General features: G+C 40.2%; 1 protein-coding gene across 1 annotated transcript in view; it reads left to right on the top strand.

Moving 5' to 3' along the window:
• Positions 1–18,940, top strand: part of DPYSL5 (dihydropyrimidinase like 5) — a 58,671-nt gene that overhangs the window by 10,633 nt on the left and 29,098 nt on the right. Inside the window, exon 2 of the mRNA XM_072407301.1 lies at positions 7,330–7,594. Coding sequence (XP_072263402.1) covers positions 7,334–7,594 — 261 coding nt within the window. The 5' untranslated portion in view covers positions 7,330–7,333. The remainder of the gene's footprint in view (positions 1–7,329; positions 7,595–18,940) is intronic.

Genomic DNA, 18,940 nt, shown 5'->3' with positions numbered 1-18,940 from the left:
AATGATGTCAACTATGAAGGTGATGACCTGCAATCAAGGTTCTATTTTATCCCAGAGGTCTCCCTTGAAAATGTTGCAATTATGGAAAGATACTAAAAGATACTTGTTGACCATCAAGGAAATCCAATGACCTCTTCTTTTGCTGTAATGAGCTGACAACACTGCTTTTGCTTTACTGAATTCTTCAGCAGTGTTGTCAGCCCTGACTATTTTCCCTTTGTTGGACTTCAGTACACCCCCTCTCTTCTATTATGACTATTGTGCAGTACAGAAAACCAAAACAAAATAGTCAAGTTCACACCATATCTATAATTATAAATAGATTGTGCCACATCCCAGGACCTGTAGAAATTGAGCTTTGCCAGTCAGGTGGACAGTGACAAAGCAATCTGATTGATATTGGGTAGTGTAGACAGTTGATGCCAATAACAACTGCTCCAATCATATTAGGATGAAAACTAATATACAGGTTCTGGGTTGGCGCCAGGGTCATTTCCTATATGGATATGCCTGGCACAGCTTCCAGGAGCCCTTAATTGGACAGGCATTGATGCATCACCCTATTGGGACACAAAAGAGAAGTTTGTCTCTTGTAATGTATATGTTTTATTTTACTTGTGGTCTACTAAACTTTTTTTCAAACAATGTGCTTTTGGACATTGATCCACTGGTCCTGGACTTCCACCATGAGTCGGAACCATTGTCTTTCCAAGCCATGCACGTATTTTTAAGTGCCTTGAGTTCCAAACCCTTGTTTAGGTGTTTACCCACTGTTTTGTAATAATCTACTTGTGGTATCCTTACAAAGAAGGTTCCTGTTTCTGTAGGACATACTTATCTGGGACCTTCATACATCTAGAACAGGGTAAGCAAGGATCCTCCAGAGTTGCTAGGGATTCATTGAGCAATGATCAAGTTGTGCTTGGGTCAGTTTAAGTGACACCAATGATCTTTTTTGATATCTGTAAGAGTGACATTCTTCCCAATGGCCAGCAATCTAAAGCTACGTACACACTTCCAATTATTATCGTTGGAAAACGAACGACGAACGATCCTGCACGATATCTACAAACGATCGTATAGCACCGATCCTGCACATAGAGATAACGACACGATCGTTCGTAGATATTGTACACACAATAGATACGATCGTTTGAGCGATAGAGGAACTATGTGCACGTCAGGAAAGTGAACGAACGTTCGTTCATTACGCATGCTCTGAACATGGACGATCAACGAACGACCGTACACACGAACGATGTTCAACGATCGTCGTCCAATCCGATCCGCCGGTCCGGTCGTTCGTTTCCAACGACTTTCCTCGTTCGTCGGCGTCGTTGGTTACTTTTTTACGAACGATTTTTTGCCCAATTTGGGCCCAATTGCCCAATCGTTCGTCGTTCGTTTTGAACGATAAAAATTGGAAATGTGTACGCACCTTAAGAGATATTATTCCCAATGACCACCACGTTAATATACTGTGATCTGTGGATATATAGTAATTATAGAAGGAGTTCCCTGAAGTGATTTCAAGAGTTCCCCCATGTTAAAACATTTAGGAAATGCTGGTTAGATTGTTTTTCACCCTAAAGCTTTATGTGGTGGATTTTCCTTGTTGAAGGCAATTGTGCATTATTGATATATGTGTCTAACTACGTCATTTAGCATTCGGCCATGCCAGATTACTAAACAATAGGCCACCACTGAAGATATTTGTAGTTCCAAGGTTGGCTGCCCCAGAACAGGCAGTAGCCAAGTAGGCTATATGTAAAGCTCTCAGCCCTTCCTGCAATCATCCAATGATCGTTTTGAGCACCAAGGCATATCACAATTCCAACCAATAGATGGCAAAATTTAAAACATGGTGGCACATTGGTTCTAAACCATGCACCAGGTTCTCCAGTTTCACCAGGCTGTAGTATGTAAGTTGTTTCCTCGGATACCTGTGACATGCTGCAGACTGTAGCGTTGACATAACCGCTCTCTGGAGTAAGTTGTAGATTGTCAGATCGGCTCAGTGACGAGAAGATGAGTGGGCTTCAGCCTGCTGATGAGATAACTCAGATGAAAGATGAGCACATGGCCTGAGTCACAGCTGAGGGCTTCACGCTGCATTGCACAGCTCCGCTGCACTCATTATCTGTATATCTCAGAGTATTGCAGTCCATGGGAGCAGCAGCTGCAGGATATTGCAATATAACTGCTGATGCTGCTGGTTGCATGACTTTGGAGGGGTCTCCTTTTGTCCATGCACCAGGAATGCACATTTTTTTTAGACCTGCAAAGTAGAAGAGATAACGTGATGATTCCTTTTCCGTTTTAATGTTCCTCAAGAATATTAAAGCTAATTTCTACCCTTACTTTTATGCTTCATAGCTGTATAACCTTCTTGCATGAGAAGCTGCAGCAAATAGGGTTGAACTGCCTCATTACCTGGCTCATGGACATCAGCATCTTCTATTCTAATGTTACTCAACCAAGCGTCCATGGAACTCCAGGGTTCCTCCAGAGGTTGCTAGGGGTTTCTTGAGCAATGAGCAGCTTGTGTCTCTCAGGTCAGTTTAACTGACATTCTTCCCACTGGCTAGCAATGTATGAGACGTTTTTCTCACTGACCACCAAGTTTTTGTACTGTGAGCTGTTGATATTGTTATTATTGTCAAGGGTTCCCTTAAGACCCGAAAGGTATTTCAAGGGTTCTCTGATGTTTATTAGGTTGATCCAGCCCTTTCCTGCCTAACCCGAATTATCTCTCTTTTTTTTTCATTGGCTTTCAGTTATTTCAACTCTACCAAGTCACAAATGATCATCGTAGATGATAAAAATAATTTCCAAAGGCTTAGCTTACCGTATTCAATGAAAAGTCTCAGCACCTTGCTTTATCTTCATTTTCTTTTTGTTTCATTACTGTACTTGAATTAGCTTTTGGTATCTGGATTGTGATGTTGACGTTTATTTATATGAAACCTACAATTTAGAATTCCTACAGGTACTTGAAGCTGTGTGCATCACTTTCCAAGGGATAAGGGAAGGGAATTTTAAGAAGTTCCGACCACAATTATAGCCAAGTGTTGTGTCTCTGAACAAATCTTGGTGCAAACAACTTGCTACCATGTGCGCCAGGTCTATATCAGTGTTTCTCAACCAGGGTTCCTCCAGAGGTTTCTAGTGGTTCCTTAAGCAATGAGCAGTTTTGTGGCTCTCAGGTCAGTGTAAGTGATACCAATTATCTTTTTGGCTATCTGTAAGGGTGACATTCTTCCCAATGGCCATCAATCTAAGTAATATTCTTCCCATTGGCCACCATGCTATTATACTGTGAGATGTGGATATAGTAATAATTATTAATAATTATTAATTATTATTATATAGACCTTAAAATTATTTAAAGCGTTCCCACATGTTAAAAAGGTCAAGAAAGGCTGCTGTAGACAGTTCACAAACAAAAACGTATTTGGTGAAGAATAGATAAAATACAACCAAAGTGAGCTCTTCAGGCCAAAAAGTGATAGTGAAAAGTTTAAAAAGGATAAATTGTTCTGAATTCAGTGATTCCCTTAGTTAGGTGTTGTTTTCTAACCCAACACATTGCAGGGCAATACTTGAACTCCCTTGTTCAGCGCTAATATTAATTAGATTATAAACTAATTTTAATATCAATGATGAAGAAGTCTACAAATGTCCGGAAACAAGTTGGAAAGACCATAAGAGTTGAATTAATTAACTCTTGAAGGCTTTAGATTCCCTGATAAAGACATTGTAATTAAAACATTTCCTGCCCCCATTAAACTATAGTAGACATTAGCTTTGCACCTGAGGTTCTTTAGCTCCCACTGCAAAATTCAGCAGCGTCCTGGTGACCGCCAACCATGGGTGGAGGGGAACTGATCCATTTTCATGCTCTGGTGAGCGAACTAAATAAAACATTATTGTAGATGAACTCGGACATGTATTATTAAACATCTTACAGCGACAGAAAGAGCAGAAGGAGTCTGAGAAATACCAGGTGACAACCACCGGAGGACCTTGTTATTCATGTCGTCTTGGTGTGCATGCCGTGTCATGGTTTAAAGATTCTAATGTTGTCTCTCATTTTATATAATATAAAGCTGTAATCATTGTGATATACTATAGACAGCACATGGGGCCTGATTTATTAAAGCTCTCCTAGGCTGGAGAGGATACATTAGCTTCAGTGAAGCTCCATGATTCAGCAAACCTAGAATGGATCTTGTCCAGGATTAAAAACATTTGCTAGCAAATAGCAAATATTTTAAGAAAGCTTCACCCAGCTTCACTGATGAAAGTGTATCTTCTTTAATTTTGGAGAGCTTTAATAAATCAGGCCTATGATCCCTTTGACACCTCTTGTGCATATACTTTGTTGTCCTTCAAGAGTTATGGCTATGACCGGCGCCATTTGGGTTATCTGCTCTGTTTTGTGGGCTTCTTTTCTACTTTTTCTGAATGGTGGGGTATTAGTAATGGCACTGGGTAGGTGCAAACACAGCCATTCCCATCACAATCTAGGACACACGTTCTTTTTTTTAGATATATAGACCATTGGGCTAGGAGAAAACGGGCAATCATTTCCAGTAGTACACCAATACAGATTCACAGATTTAAAAAAGTCCATTATTGGTACCCGCAACCCCTTAAAAGTTATAAATAGGCACCCAACAAACCTTGACAAGTGTAGATGGACCCTTGTGACTATTAGAGTGTCACTAAAGTCTCCTAGAACAGAGAGGACCGCCATCTACTAACAATGGAGGGGGCCTGGTGGTTGAACATCTACTGACTTTCAAGCATCATTCTGTTTACAGTCTTGATTTATAACTGTGGCAGACTTAAAGTGGAACTTTCACCAAAAAAAGAAATACTAATTGCCTTCACTGGTAAAAAGCCCTCACTTCTTTCAGAAACCGGTTGGTCCTCCACTGTCACGGCTTCATTCTTCTCTTCAGAGCGGACAGAGCAGTGGGCGCGGCCATCTTCTTTCTTCTTCCGGTTCTGCTCATGTTACCCCAATTCACACAATCTGGCACGTGCATTAGATTAGTACTTTTTTTTACATTCTAGGAAAGCCCATTATGATGCATGCTGGATCTCGGGCACACACAGAAGGAGCCTACTTGCATGTGATGCAAGTATTCCAGTAGGTTGGGGGTTGCCTCTTCAGTCTTTAGCGCCGTGGCAGTACAGATGGAGGGCATCCCTCCCAAAAAAAAACTATAAAGATATAAAACTATAAAAAAAAAGAATTTAGATTAGCTACCTTTTATATAATGTTACAAATAGCTCTTAAAGGAATGAATATGGGGATATAAAAAAGAAATATGGATTTTGAGCTGCTAAAATGAAAATATGACACCCACGTGAACCCAAAGGGGACCCTTAGTGTACGTTTTAAATTTTTTTTAAAAGAAAGATCGAGAGAAATGCTACCAAATATATGGACAGGCTGGCTGTGCTGTTGTAAGATTCCTTTTTTTTCAAATTTGGCAATATTAAAACATAGATCAAAAGGCTGAAGGTCTTAATGTTCTAATTCATTTTTTGGCTTTACTCCATATTTTTTTGGCACAATAGGTTGTCTTCCATAGAATTCTGCAGTGGTTTTTGTTGGGTTGAATAACATTTACAATTCCTTTAAAACTCCATTTTACAATTCCACCTTCCTGGCCCAGTTATGAATCTTAATAGAATGTTTATTTCCTGTTTGTTTTACCTGTAATAGGTATTTGTGATGCTTTTACAAATTACTCAGACAGTAGTCCAGTTTGCTGAATAAGGGTTCAGCGGTTTTGACTTTCCAAGTTGGGTGTTCTTCTGTTATTGGGTTGTTAAGAGGGCAGAATCAGCCGAAATGAAGAACGACGAGATTTCCAAGTTAATACTTTGATTCGGCTGGTTGGCAGTTCGCGGATCAAATATAACCACACGGCTCTGCAGCTGATTGGGTAATGATAGCCCTGGTTTGTCTCTCCGGCTGACCACAAATTTATTGGTATTGCTTCCCACCAATATCTTCAGGAGGCCAAGAATTCTGATATTATTATGGCACCGTCTGTTTTCAATGTCGTCTGTTCACAGGGTCTCTATTCCTTCCTTATGATACAGGGGAAGGCTTGCAGATTTTTTTATATAATGTCCAAAGATGTCAGTTCTTCCCAAGTTTTTGATGCTATTCATACATTGCATGCCTGCAGTTAATGGATAACTACACATTTGTACTAAAGTATTGCTCATCATATAATTAATACATTTCTGTTGGTGCCATTTTGCATTCCCCCACATATCCCAATATTCTCCTGTCAGCATTTTTGGGTCTACCAAAAAAGACCCAGAGGAGTAAACCACTCATTGTACAAAAAGATGTGCCTAGACAATCCCATCTGGTGTTGGATCCATTAGTCTTCCAGACTTTTGCACATGGCCTTTAGGTGATTTTCCCATGACCCTTTCCTCTGTGGTGTGTCTGTGGAGCATTCTGTAGATGCTGCATGGGTAGGTAGATTAGAAATGGAGCTTTGAATTGTCCCTAGCCAAAACAACTCCTCCTTGGGTGTTGCTTGGTTCCCCTCTCCTTCAGAGTTTTAGCTATGAGTGGTGGCTGGGCGCCATTTTGGTAATCTGCTCCATTGCATGGGCTTCTTCCCTACTTATTTTGAATGGTGGAGCCATTGGTAAAGGCACTGGGTAGGTATGGGCACAATCTTTCCCATCTCTACTTCCAATCTTCCATGTTTTCTACGGACTCACCTACCATGTTGTGCCCATTGTTCATTGAGGCTCCTTAAATTATACCCACCCCCCTAATGAGGTTTTATTGCTACATGGAATGGACATTGATATTGTTATCAGTAGTTGGATAGACCCCGGATTATCAGAATGGGAATTTTGGTTGTATTTGTTTCCGTACTGTTCACCTATATGGTTGTTTTGCAGTTAGCTCATGCAAACAAGGAAACTGCAGCTTCTGGGATTCAGTCGCTATTATTGTGCAATTATTGCGCTATTATTATCAAAGATGGGGTTATGGAGGATCAAATGGGTTTCTATTTAACTCCATTTCTATTTAATTAAAATTCCAATGAACCCAACTGCATAAAACAAGGCTGCCATGAATAATTAGTTAAATAATTAAAATAATTTAGGCCACTAAAAAAGAATGTCCGGATGGTGTCCATAGATATGACATGCCCATCCTTGTTCCAGGTCAATAAATCAGATTTTCTGCTAACCAATTATTTGGTAAAATTATTTTGTTTGCATTGCACTCTTTATTGGAAATCATCTTTGACTTGGTGTCATCATGTCTTTCAGAGCCATGACCGCCAACACCGCCAGTGCCCGCATCCTCATCAAAGGGGGGAAGGTGGTGAACGATGACTGCACGCAGGAAGCTGACGTATATATAGAGAATGGCATCATCCAGCAGGTGGGCCGGGAGCTGATGATCCCAGGAGGGGCCAAAGTCATTGATGCAACCGGTAAGCTAGTGATCCCCGGAGGGATTGATACCAGCACCCACTTCCACCAGACCTTCATGAACGCCACCTGCATGGACGACTTCTACAATGGTACCAAGGTAGGAGACTTGTAGGGGGGGGCTCACCTTCTTTTTTACCAGCATGGGGTAAATGTAAAATTAAACTTAACCATCAGAGCCACCATCAGAGGGATGGAATCTAGAACAAGTTGGGTTAAAATTTATGTAGAGTCAAAATATATATTTTCAATTTTAATTGGTGGAAGGGTTTTATTTATGTCTATGTCCCCACTGGGGAGAGTCAGTCTGAGTGTTCTGCTGACCACGATCACGGGAACAAAGGTTGACAGGAAAATTAAGTTTCCACCCGAACAAGCCATTGGTTGGATAATAACACTTGTACGCAACTGTTTAAAAAAAATCAAGTATCTCAATGGTTATCCAACCTATCTCCCAAAATGATGTAATTTGTCAAAAAAACATAGTGTGACGATACTGTAGTGCTGGGAGCAGCCATACTGCATTGGTAGGTCATATCCTGTTGAGAGAAGGCACTGTACATCGTAGAAATACACCATTTTATTGCAGCAAGTCATTTACTGTCAGTGCAGACTTACTGGTCTGTTTACGCAGCAATCAGAGGCCTTGATCTGTTTATACAGCAATCAGATGTCCTGTTCTGTATATAGATCAATTAGAGGACCTCGTGTGTATATGCAGCAATCAGTGGTCCAGGCCTGTTTATACGGCAATCAGAAGTCCTGGTCTGTATACCCAGCATTTAGTGGTCCAGGCCTGTTGACACAGCATTTAGTGGTCCTGGTCTGTATATAGAGCATTCAGCGGTCCTAGTCTGTATATACAGCAATCAGATGTCCTGATCTATTTACAGAGCAATCAGTAGTTCTGGTCTGTTTACACAGTGGTTAGAGGTTCTGATCTGTTTTTACAGCAAGCAGAAGTCCTGGCCTGTATACATAGCTATCAGAGGTTCTGGCCTGTTTACACAGCACTTAGTGGTCCTGATTTTTATATGCAGCAATCAGATGTCCAGGCCTGCTTTTACAGCAACCAGATGTCCTAGCCTGTTTACACAGCAATGAGAGGTCCTGGTCTGTATACACCGAAATGAGAAGTCCCAGTCTATATACACAACAATCAGCGGTCCTGGTCTGTTTACACATCAATCAGCGGTCCTGGTCTTTTCACACAGGAATGAGTAGTTCTGGCCGGTATAGGCAGCAGTTAGATTTCCTGGTCTGTTTACACTGCTATCAGAAGTCCTGGTCTGTTCACACAACCTTTACAAGCCCTGGCCTATATACACAGCAATCAGAGGCTTTTATTCTTTTCTTCATACATCAAAGTGGGGATCTAAATCCAGCACACTCCTTTGTAAAAAAAATCATTTAAACTTTTCAGGCACTTATTTTTTAAAAAAAGATTCTGTTCCTAGAAATAATAATGCTGTGGCAAACCTGTATTTAGAAAGGGAAATCTTAACTATAGTTCCATTATAATTAGAGATTGTAATTTTGCTTACACAGATGAGTTATATCCATTTAGGAACTTTGATTGACAGCTGGCTCCTTCTGATCCTCTTTCATATTGGAGTGAAAGCGTCTTTGTCTGCATCTGGTGCATTTCTATTCAGAACGCTCCAGTGTACGGCAAACGGTGATATGATTTATTTTGATGGTGTGTTCCTTTATTCTTTGTTTTTTGACATCTCCCAGTCATGTGATCAGAATTCTGATTGTCCTCAAATCACTTCCAGTCTCTTTGCGCTGCTAATTACCTGCAGGAAGACTTTGCTGTGTGACAGGAGCTGGCACTTCGTTTTTCTACCAGGGTGATTGGAGAAGGGAGACAATTAGAATTTAGAACATCAGTAGAAAAACATTTTTTGATGAAACAAAAAATCTGTCATGGTTTGGAATAGTTGGGCCTGATTTCTTTATAATGGGTGCTTGCAGTGGTCACATGGCATTGAGATCTATTTTGGAATTCATAATCCTTAAACGCTGTCATCATCCAAATACAAGTCTTTGTAAACGAGGAGATCTTGAGCCATCACTTCATTCATAGACTTCCACCTCCATAGGAGTCTTCTTCGATCTTCCAGAAGGGTTGGATATCGGTGACCCCCGCTACATGTTGTGGTACAGCCCTCCGATCCATAGGTCACTATAGAATACAGCAGTTATGAAGAGGATGGAGGATGAAACCATGGAGTGTAGCGGGGGTCACAGGAATCCAACACTCCCGGGAGGGTTAAATAAGAATCTGATGGAGGCTGCAGCATTTCAATGAACGGAAGTGGATAACACAGGAGAGGGGAGGATAGGACATCTGCTATTTCAAGGACCTGCTATTTATATTTTTGGGGATTACATTCATTTGTAACATTGTGATCAATAAAAATACCTTTACAGGATATCTAAACCGAAGAACTAAAGTATCATATATTGCAGTATACATCAAAAGAAAATACACGTTGATCCTGCCAGGATTCCGCAACTTTCTAATCTCTAATATCTGATAATGTAATTTGTTTTTCAAGCTGTCTTTACTGAACTACAAAAGGATTCCTATTATGTAATGGTGATGGGGTGACGTCCAAATTAGGAAAAATTAGTTTTCACTTTAGGGCAGGAAGTATTTTATTGGCTGATCACCAGGTAAAGGAAAATGCTGAAAAATGAAAACTAATGCAGCCACTAAATATCTGGTAATCAGCAATATGTGACATTTTAGGTGTTGGTTTCTCTTTGTTCATTGAAGGAATCGGTATTCTGTATAGGGTTAAATTTAAGGCTCGGTCAAACATGAAGCTGCGGTGGGTGACGCACTGTGCAGCGGGGTAGAATAATAGACATAAAGCGGGAGGAAGATCAGAGGAACGGAGACTCAGACTAAACGCAGACACAGCAGACGGCGGCTCCAGACACTGCGCCATGAATAATTCACAACACACACATTCCCTGACACATGCGGCCAATGTATACCGAAGGATGACAAGTCCGCTAATGAGATAACCTGTGGCGGGAGGGCCTCTATCCATTCAAATACCCCCGGGGGCAATAGGTGCCCCATATTCCTGGAAGATGCTCTTATCTCCTGAGATGACGCACCCTCCGTCCCCAGCTCACAGGTACATGTATAGGACAATGTGCAGGAGCTACAGGCATAAAGAGAACCTGTATCACTTATAATTCCAGCACTTCAAGTGGACCTGTCATGTTTTTTTCATGTTTTTGCAGATGCTACATGATTGACCTGATTTATTAATTTATACAAGACTGGAGAAAATAGACTATCATGGAAATAAACTTGGGTGATCCAGCAAACCTGGAATGGATTTGCAGATCTTTTGCTAATATTATTACTTGGCAAATGTTTTCAATCCTGGCCCAGATCCATTCCAGGTTTGCTGGATCACTCAGGTTCGCTTATTACAGTCTATCTTCTCCAGTCTTGGAGAGCTTTAATGAATCAGGTCTTTGTTGTCGGTGTAACACCACCTCCAAAAGCATCTTTATTAAGGCATTATGCAGGGTACACGTCTACGGAGAGGATGGCTTAAGAGATGACATAATTGTATAAATCAAGGTGCCTGTGCTGGGCCGTGTTCACATATATCTGAAGCAGCTAAAACAGATCAGCTCTGCTGCCGTTTCTAAAGCTACGTACACACTTCCAATTATTATCGTTGGTAAACGAACGACGAACGATCCTGCACAATATCTGCCAACGATCGTATAGCACTGATCCTGTACATACAGATAACGACACGATCGTTTGTAGATATTGTACACACAATAGATGCGATCGTTTGAACGATACAGGAAGTTACGTGCACCACAGGAAGTGAACGAACGTTCGTTCATCACGCATGCTCAGACCATGGACGATCAATGAACGATCGTACACACGATCGATGGTCAACGATCGTCGTCCAATCCGATCCGCCGGTCCGGTCGTTCATTTCCAACGACTTTCCTCGTTCGTCGGCGTCGTTGGTTACTTTTTTTACGAACGATTTTTGCCCAATCGATCATTCGTCGTTCGTTCGTCGTTCATTTTGAACGATAAAAATTGGAAGTGTATACGCAGCTTTACCTTATGACTTCACAAAGTTACAATGTTGCAGTATGATCAGATTGTTGCAGTATGATCAGTATGTAATAGATTGCGGAAATCCTTCCCTCAACCTGCAGCAGACTGATGACATTGTCTTAGCCTAGGTTCAGTCAACAACTGGAGTTTTAAAGTAGAACTTGCTTGACTGCAAATAAGGGTCTGCTTATTCATTTAAATCGATATAACCCCTCCCATTACGTCCCCCCTTCTCTGTGCCAAGAGGGTGGTACAGTAAAATTTGTTAGATACTTTATATACTAGAATATGATATAACATTTCATGGGATCGGTCTTTTCTCCTTTTTCCCACTTTATTACAGGTTATAGAATTTTGTACTTTCCAGTTGGTTGTGATGGGTCACTTGTTTGTAAAAGAGCTTTTGTGCATTATTGCTGGTCGCCAGAAGATGGCACTATGTCCTAAACTTCTGATGATCTAAACAGTTTGTAACACACGTTACATAATAACACAGTGCCATCTACTGCTGTAACCTGAGTATTTATCAAGATTTCAAGAGAAAAATAAAATCTTGGTTTATACTTGAGTATATACAGTAATTGATTCGCCTCCAATAACATTTCAGCAGTGGTTACATCACTATCAAAGGACAATTACCTTAAACTTTACGTTGCTGAATCATCTTGATGAAGCATTACTGGTGAAGGTGGGGTTAAGGTAAGTATATTTCCATTTTGTCTGTTTGTCCATCTAGGACTACCTTGGTCACAGGTTAACAATGCTGATGTGTGATTTCATTGCAGAAGTGACAGGATTATCACTCTATGGACCAGGTAGCCTTGGACAAATTTACAGGGCATGGTCATTCTGTACTTACTGTAACCATCACTGATCTTCTGGTATTTTAGAAAAGGACCACCAAAGGGAAGTGTCCACGTTAGGTAATCAGTAATGTGCACACATGTTTAATATTAATAAAATTTTGTTATTTTTGTATTATATTGATGGTACTGGCTTTAAAAGTCCAGCTCAAAATTGATGTCTTTCATCGCATTTCTTTTCCTATGAATGTGCACACATGAGTTAGGACCCCACCAGAGCAGAAGAAGAGAAAAGATCAGTTTGGAGCTTCCTTTGGATTTATTCTTTTAGCTATAGTACTGGTGAATAATATCACATTCTCCCACAATTACAAAGAATGAAAAATACCATTTACTAATCTTAGTTACAGATGGTTGGTTACTGAAATATCCTCATTATTATTTCCAGTCAGGTCCTTAGTAGGGCCACCAGTCTGCTTGGAGGACTCGGGATCCATCTGAGGGCCCCGATTAGTAACGTTCTACTCTTTAATGGCTTGAACTATACTGAGCAATGTATTGGGATCCTCTGATAGTACTGGGTAGCGGCTCCTTTTGTTCCTCATCATCAGTTCTTCATGGCTATGTGTTCCACATTCCACAAACCTTCATTGAAATTCGGGGCCATGTTGTTATGATTGTATCACAAAAATTCTGCAAGTTTGTCAGCTGTGGATTCATGCTACGACTGATGCTGAGAGAAAGACAACAGGAACTCAAAGAACCACTGGTTACACCCAAGGCCTTCAGATCTCCGAATGTACAACACGTCCAACCTTGAAGCAGATGGGCTACAGCACCAGGAGACCACATCGGGGGCCACTCCTCCTAACTAAGGTCAAGCACCCGAGGCTACAATTTGCTAAGGTTTACCAAAATTAGGAAAACGTTAACTGGTCCGATGTGCTTTGGTTTCTGCTGAGACGTTCAAATACTAGGGTCAGAATTCAGTATCAACATGAAAGCATGGTTCCATCTTGCCTACTATCAATGGTTTGGGCTGGTGGTGGCGTAATGGTATTGGGGGTATTTTCTTGCCACACTTTGGGTCTCTTTGTACTAATTTATTTAAATACCACAGCCCATCCCGGTATTGTTGCTGGCCATGTCCATCCCTTTATGACCGCAGTGCCCCCATCTTCTGAAGGATACCCACCATATCACAAAGCTACAATCATCTCAAACTGGTTTTCTGGACCATGAATTTTCTGGACCCTAATGCCCTCTACAGTCACCGGATCACAATCCAATAGAGCTCTTTTGGGATATGATGAAATGGAAGATTCATGACATGGATATGCATCCTAGAAATCTGCAGCAACCCTGTGATGTTTTCACATCAATGGACAAGGAATGTTTCCAGCATCTTGTTAAATCTTTGCCATGAAGAATTTTTGCAGATATAAAAGCAAAAGATGTCTTACCCGGTACTGGTGTATCCAATAAAATGGCAGAGTGTATTTTTATATATTAAAAAGAACTCCTTTTTTGCAGTCTTTCCTGCACGTCATGTTATTTGTTGCCATTGTATTGCAAACAAAGATGTAATTGTAACATTGGACCTAGTGTGGGGACACCGCTGTATTTGCCATCCGTCAGGCGGTCACTCCTTTGGCGGATGCCGGGTGTCATAATCTCCCATTAGTTATTAAAGTATAATAGGGGATTAGTCCAGGAGATCTCCAGGTCAGATATATCATGCTGAGAGTCCAGCTGTCCCATCACCATTACATTTTCTTTACAGTGAGAGCCGGAGGGATCACGGACAGGGCAGAGGCGGCTGTGATATGATACTGACATATGGTGACATTTCTAAGGTCTCTGATGGTGCAAAGTAACACATATGGTCACTACATAGAGAAAACTTTCTCCATGTGATAATGCTCTGGGTCCCTGCCTACAATTACTTAAAAGAAATCATTGTATAAGTATTGTATAAGTAAATACATTGTTGTGTACAATGAGCTACTATGTTTTAAATACTGTTTTTACATGTTTTATTCCTTCTAGTTCCTTTGCATGTGAACATGCACTTAGTAATAGCTGCTTAAGTGGGATCTTTAACGCTGATAATAGTGGATCGTGAACTGAAAAAGAAGCCTGTGTGACGGATGACAACATAGGAGCACAATTGGGAGAAAACGACAACAGGTTGTCACCCTAGCTGGGAATAGTAAGGAATATTTTACACTGGATGGAAATGAAAACGGCCTGATTTGTTAACAGCCAATTAAATGCTTTATTTTCTTTTTTCCAGTGCTGGTTTTAGAAAAAGTTAGGAAATGCGATTGGCTGCCATGATGTAGAGTCTTCTTTTTGAAATCTTTTGTGCTGGGTTTATACATCATACCAGCGTGCATAATTCTTTGGGTGCAGTCGGATGGAATATCAGCAGATCATTGTATCCAGGAAAAGCGGATTAGTAACAATGAGGACATCTTGAAATCGGGATTATTATTTGGGGGAGAATAGGACATTTGGCTGTGTCTGTATTATCTTTATGTGGCACTTTCCATGTCACAGAAATATTCATGACCACCTGCTGTGTGTTTTTGGAATATCTAAAATTTGCAAGCTGTCCTAAAGAGACATCGCTAAAAAAACAGATATCATGTAATAGTCACATTGCTCCCCATTGTTCTGGTTGTCTGTTTTAAATGGGCCGGCAATTGTTACTTTGTTGGTTGCCTGTGCCATTAATTCTTGTTACTTGGAAATCTTAAACATTATAGTCAAGGAAAAGACAGAAAGATTTATATCGAGATTGTGGGAAAGGGATGCAGAAACTGGACCACAATGGGTCAGGGACCTAATTATCACGGTTTTTATGGATAAGACTATCATTTTCACCCTTCAAACAAGACGTCTGGGCTGCCATGAAACAAGAGGAACGCTCTGCCATGTAATTTGTTTAAACTAGGTTCTTATTTTCCCGTTGGGATCCATTGTGTTAAAGCATTTGCCGTGACTTGCCTTTTACATGCATCGTGCTAAGCAGCCCATCCTGACAATGCAATCGACTAAAAACCAAGATGTGCAATATTTTCTCGGGTGCAGTGCACAAATACATAGGCTGGTTTGTTACTGCACACTGCAACCTTGAGCTTTTACTAAGGACTGATGACTACCTTTGGTTGATTTCTTCCCCATTAATGATTTTGTTTTGATTCATTCTGCATTGTGTCACTGCTTAGAGGAGGCCATCTTGCTAATGATGGTTCTTTGCTTCCTCATGTCTTGGCTGCCTCGTGTTCCAATGATTGTTGGGTTAATGATGAAGAAGCAGCAGGATAAGGGAAGGAAGCACAGATTCATAGAATTAATCAGGCAGGGAGCGCTTTCCACTACAGACCTTCAGGTACAACCTTCTCTCCAGCAAGGAGAGCATTGATCAGTTCAGAAGTGACATTACCAAACCTTATCCTAAATCCTGTGACCCCCTATCACTCAGTGGCACCAGTGCCCTCCATGATCATTTATTGCAGATAACCGGCTCTAAGATACCAGCTTGCCTAGGTACAGGAAGATTGCCGAGAAGATTGTACAGGAAGATTTTTTTATAAATAAGTGTTTATTTTTACGGTACTTCTTGGAAATTCTTTTTAAAACCCAATTTAATTTTAAGTTGTTAAATCCATGAAATTAAAATGATCACATTTCGACTTTGGGTCCATTTTGATGCAGCACACCAAAACACCCAAAATGTGTCCATAGACATTGGATCCAGATATTTCCAACTGGACGGGTAAATATTCTAATATTGTGTTGCCATCTAAATTATTCTTTCCCCAACTCTTGTATTGAAAATGTGGATTTCTTAAAGCACTTTGTTGCTTTTAAGAAATGCTTATTGTTCTCCTTAAAAATAAAGCATTAATTTTATATCCTTCAATAACCCCCCACAAAAAAAAAATAGTTCCTGGTAAATGGCATCACATCAGCTACATTGCTTTGTACCCTCTGGGGCAGTGCCAAATACACAAGCACAGGGGGTGCTTTGGTAATCAGGGTATGTCCCCACCATATAGGCATGGAAGCTCATTGGTTTCCAAAGGGTTTGTATCTGCCTTTGGTGGCATGACATATTGATTTGCCACGTGAGGAAGGACACTTCTAGTTTCTGCTCTACAGAATTTGGCACACTGGTGTCCCATCCGCCTATCCCAATATTTGAGAAGCCTGCCAACTCTACAGAATTGTGGCACACTGGGGTCTAATTGGCTTATTCAATTATTTAAGAAGCCTGGCGGCTCTACAGAATTGTGGCATACTGGGGTTTCATCGGCCAATATTTGGGAAGCCCTCATTTCGTGTGCATTGATGCAGCATTCTCAGTAGGCTGTTGAATAGAATAGATTCACTGGTATTTTGGTGTCAAAGAACCCATCATCAGGAAGAAGATTCACCTTTTCTTACATAATATTGAGCATTAGTAAAGGTGATCCAATGTACTTACTGTCATAATAGGTCTGCATTAAGAAATGCAAATGTCAGCCCATATCTGGGATGGTCCATTACGTAGATATAATTACTGTGGCCTGCTGTGACCCCAACTTCCATCCTCTGAGCTGGAATGCAGATTCACTCACCATCGAGCAGAATAGGAGCCGGGTCTACTTTCCAGCCGGCACATGTGTGGCTGGCTGAAGGGAGCCGAGTATACAATGGGTACCTTTAATAGCTCATCTCAGGTGCTCAGGGTCTCAGGGTGCAATTTCTAATTTCTATATAGAGATGGGGAGTAAAGGATTAAACTAATATACAGCACAACTAAAAAATGTTTTCACTTGCCAAGGATTTTGTAATATATTTAGTGTATTTCAGGTCTGCTGAATCCAGAAATTACATCAGTTTCATTGAATTGGCTCTAGTTCTTGTGAACAAATGTTAACACACCAGATTATAATCAATCTTTATTTACATAGTGGGTTTTGCATTTTTATATATTAAATGTAGCATTGTTTCATGAAACTTTCGTTTCATACATTATCTTTTTCTAAAGAAATATGAGTTCTTCAAGAAGATGTTGTTTAAATGACCTTTATGTATTTTGCTACATTTGTGGTGAATATTCTCAGCAAAAACAGAGAAGAAACATTACAGAATTTGTGAAACAAGCATATCTTGCATATTTTGGTATTAAACTGGGGGACCAAGATAAGTATTGGGCTCCCTATATGGTATGCAAAACTTGTGTAGAGTGTCTAGAAGACTGGCAGTTTTTCATAGACAGTCCCACTCGAAGTTTGAAATCTGTTTTACACCATAATGGCAAATACTTTGCATCAATTCCAATTGGTCACTCAACAAATCTTAAAGAAGAATATGAAAATATCCAAATGGTCTTAGAAAAGCTTTGCTATCATGAACACCAATGGTCCATATGTGTTGATTTAGAAATGGTGACCTTCCTACTTGGACAGCATAGTGGATACATAAAGTACCCATGTTTCATCTGCTTGTGGGATATTAGAGCAAAGCAGGATCACTGGAAAAAAGTGACATGGCCTCCAAGGGAAAACATGAAAAAACATGCAGCGAACATTATTAACGAGCCAATGGTTGACAAAGAAAAAATCATTCTCCCTTCACTACACATAAAGTTGGGATTATTGAAGCAATTTGTTAGAGCTCTGAAGAAAGACAGTGATTGCTCCAAATACATTTGTAGATTCTTACCTGGACTGAGTACTGAAAAATTAAAAGCAGGAATCTTTGATGGATCCCAGATTCGGAAACTGATAAATGATTAAAATTTCACAAGTTACATGACTGATACTAAAGCTTCTGCCTGGCACAGCTATGCCATGGTTGTCAGGAACTTCTTGGGTAACCATAAAGCACAAAATTATGAAGAACTGGTACAAAACTTGTGGTTTCTACTATGACTAGGTACACTATCTCCATAGCCATTTGCAAAAATCTCCAGAGAACCTTGGCGATTTCAGTGAGGAACAAGAAGTAAGGTTCCATCAAGATATAAAGGTGATGGAAGAAAGGTATCGGGGCGGATGGGATAGAGACATGATGGCAGACTACTACTGGAGCCTTCAATGTGATTGTCCTGATCATCAGCATAAAAGGAAATCAGACAAACAGAGTTTTTCAATGACTTCTTTGTGATTAGTTCTGTAAATAAACTGAACATAGAATATATTCACATTAAGTATTTAAAAAAAATAATTTTGTATTCGTAGGTATATCTGGTTTATTTTGCTTAATTTTCATGTTTCATGAAGTTATTTTTGAGGTCATTTTTTGAGGTCATTCAAAAACTAGAGCCAATCTAGAAAAACCAATACCATATTTATCATCTGTGCATCAAACATAACCTAAAATGACTTTAAATTGTTTGGCAACAAAATGTTTATTGACCAGTCTTTTAGGGCATGAAAAGATTTAAGGAATGATAATGACCCCAGCCAAAGGAGATCTTCATCTCTGATTGTGACATAAAGATCTTTCCTGGTATGGGGTGACAAAC

This window comes from Pyxicephalus adspersus, chromosome 4 (genome assembly GCF_032062135.1).
Source record: "Pyxicephalus adspersus chromosome 4, UCB_Pads_2.0, whole genome shotgun sequence".
In the NCBI taxonomy this organism is placed as follows: domain Eukaryota; kingdom Metazoa; phylum Chordata; class Amphibia; order Anura; family Pyxicephalidae; genus Pyxicephalus; species Pyxicephalus adspersus.
The sequence above is the reverse complement of the archived record's forward strand: the minus strand, read 5'-3'. Positions and strand labels throughout refer to the sequence as shown.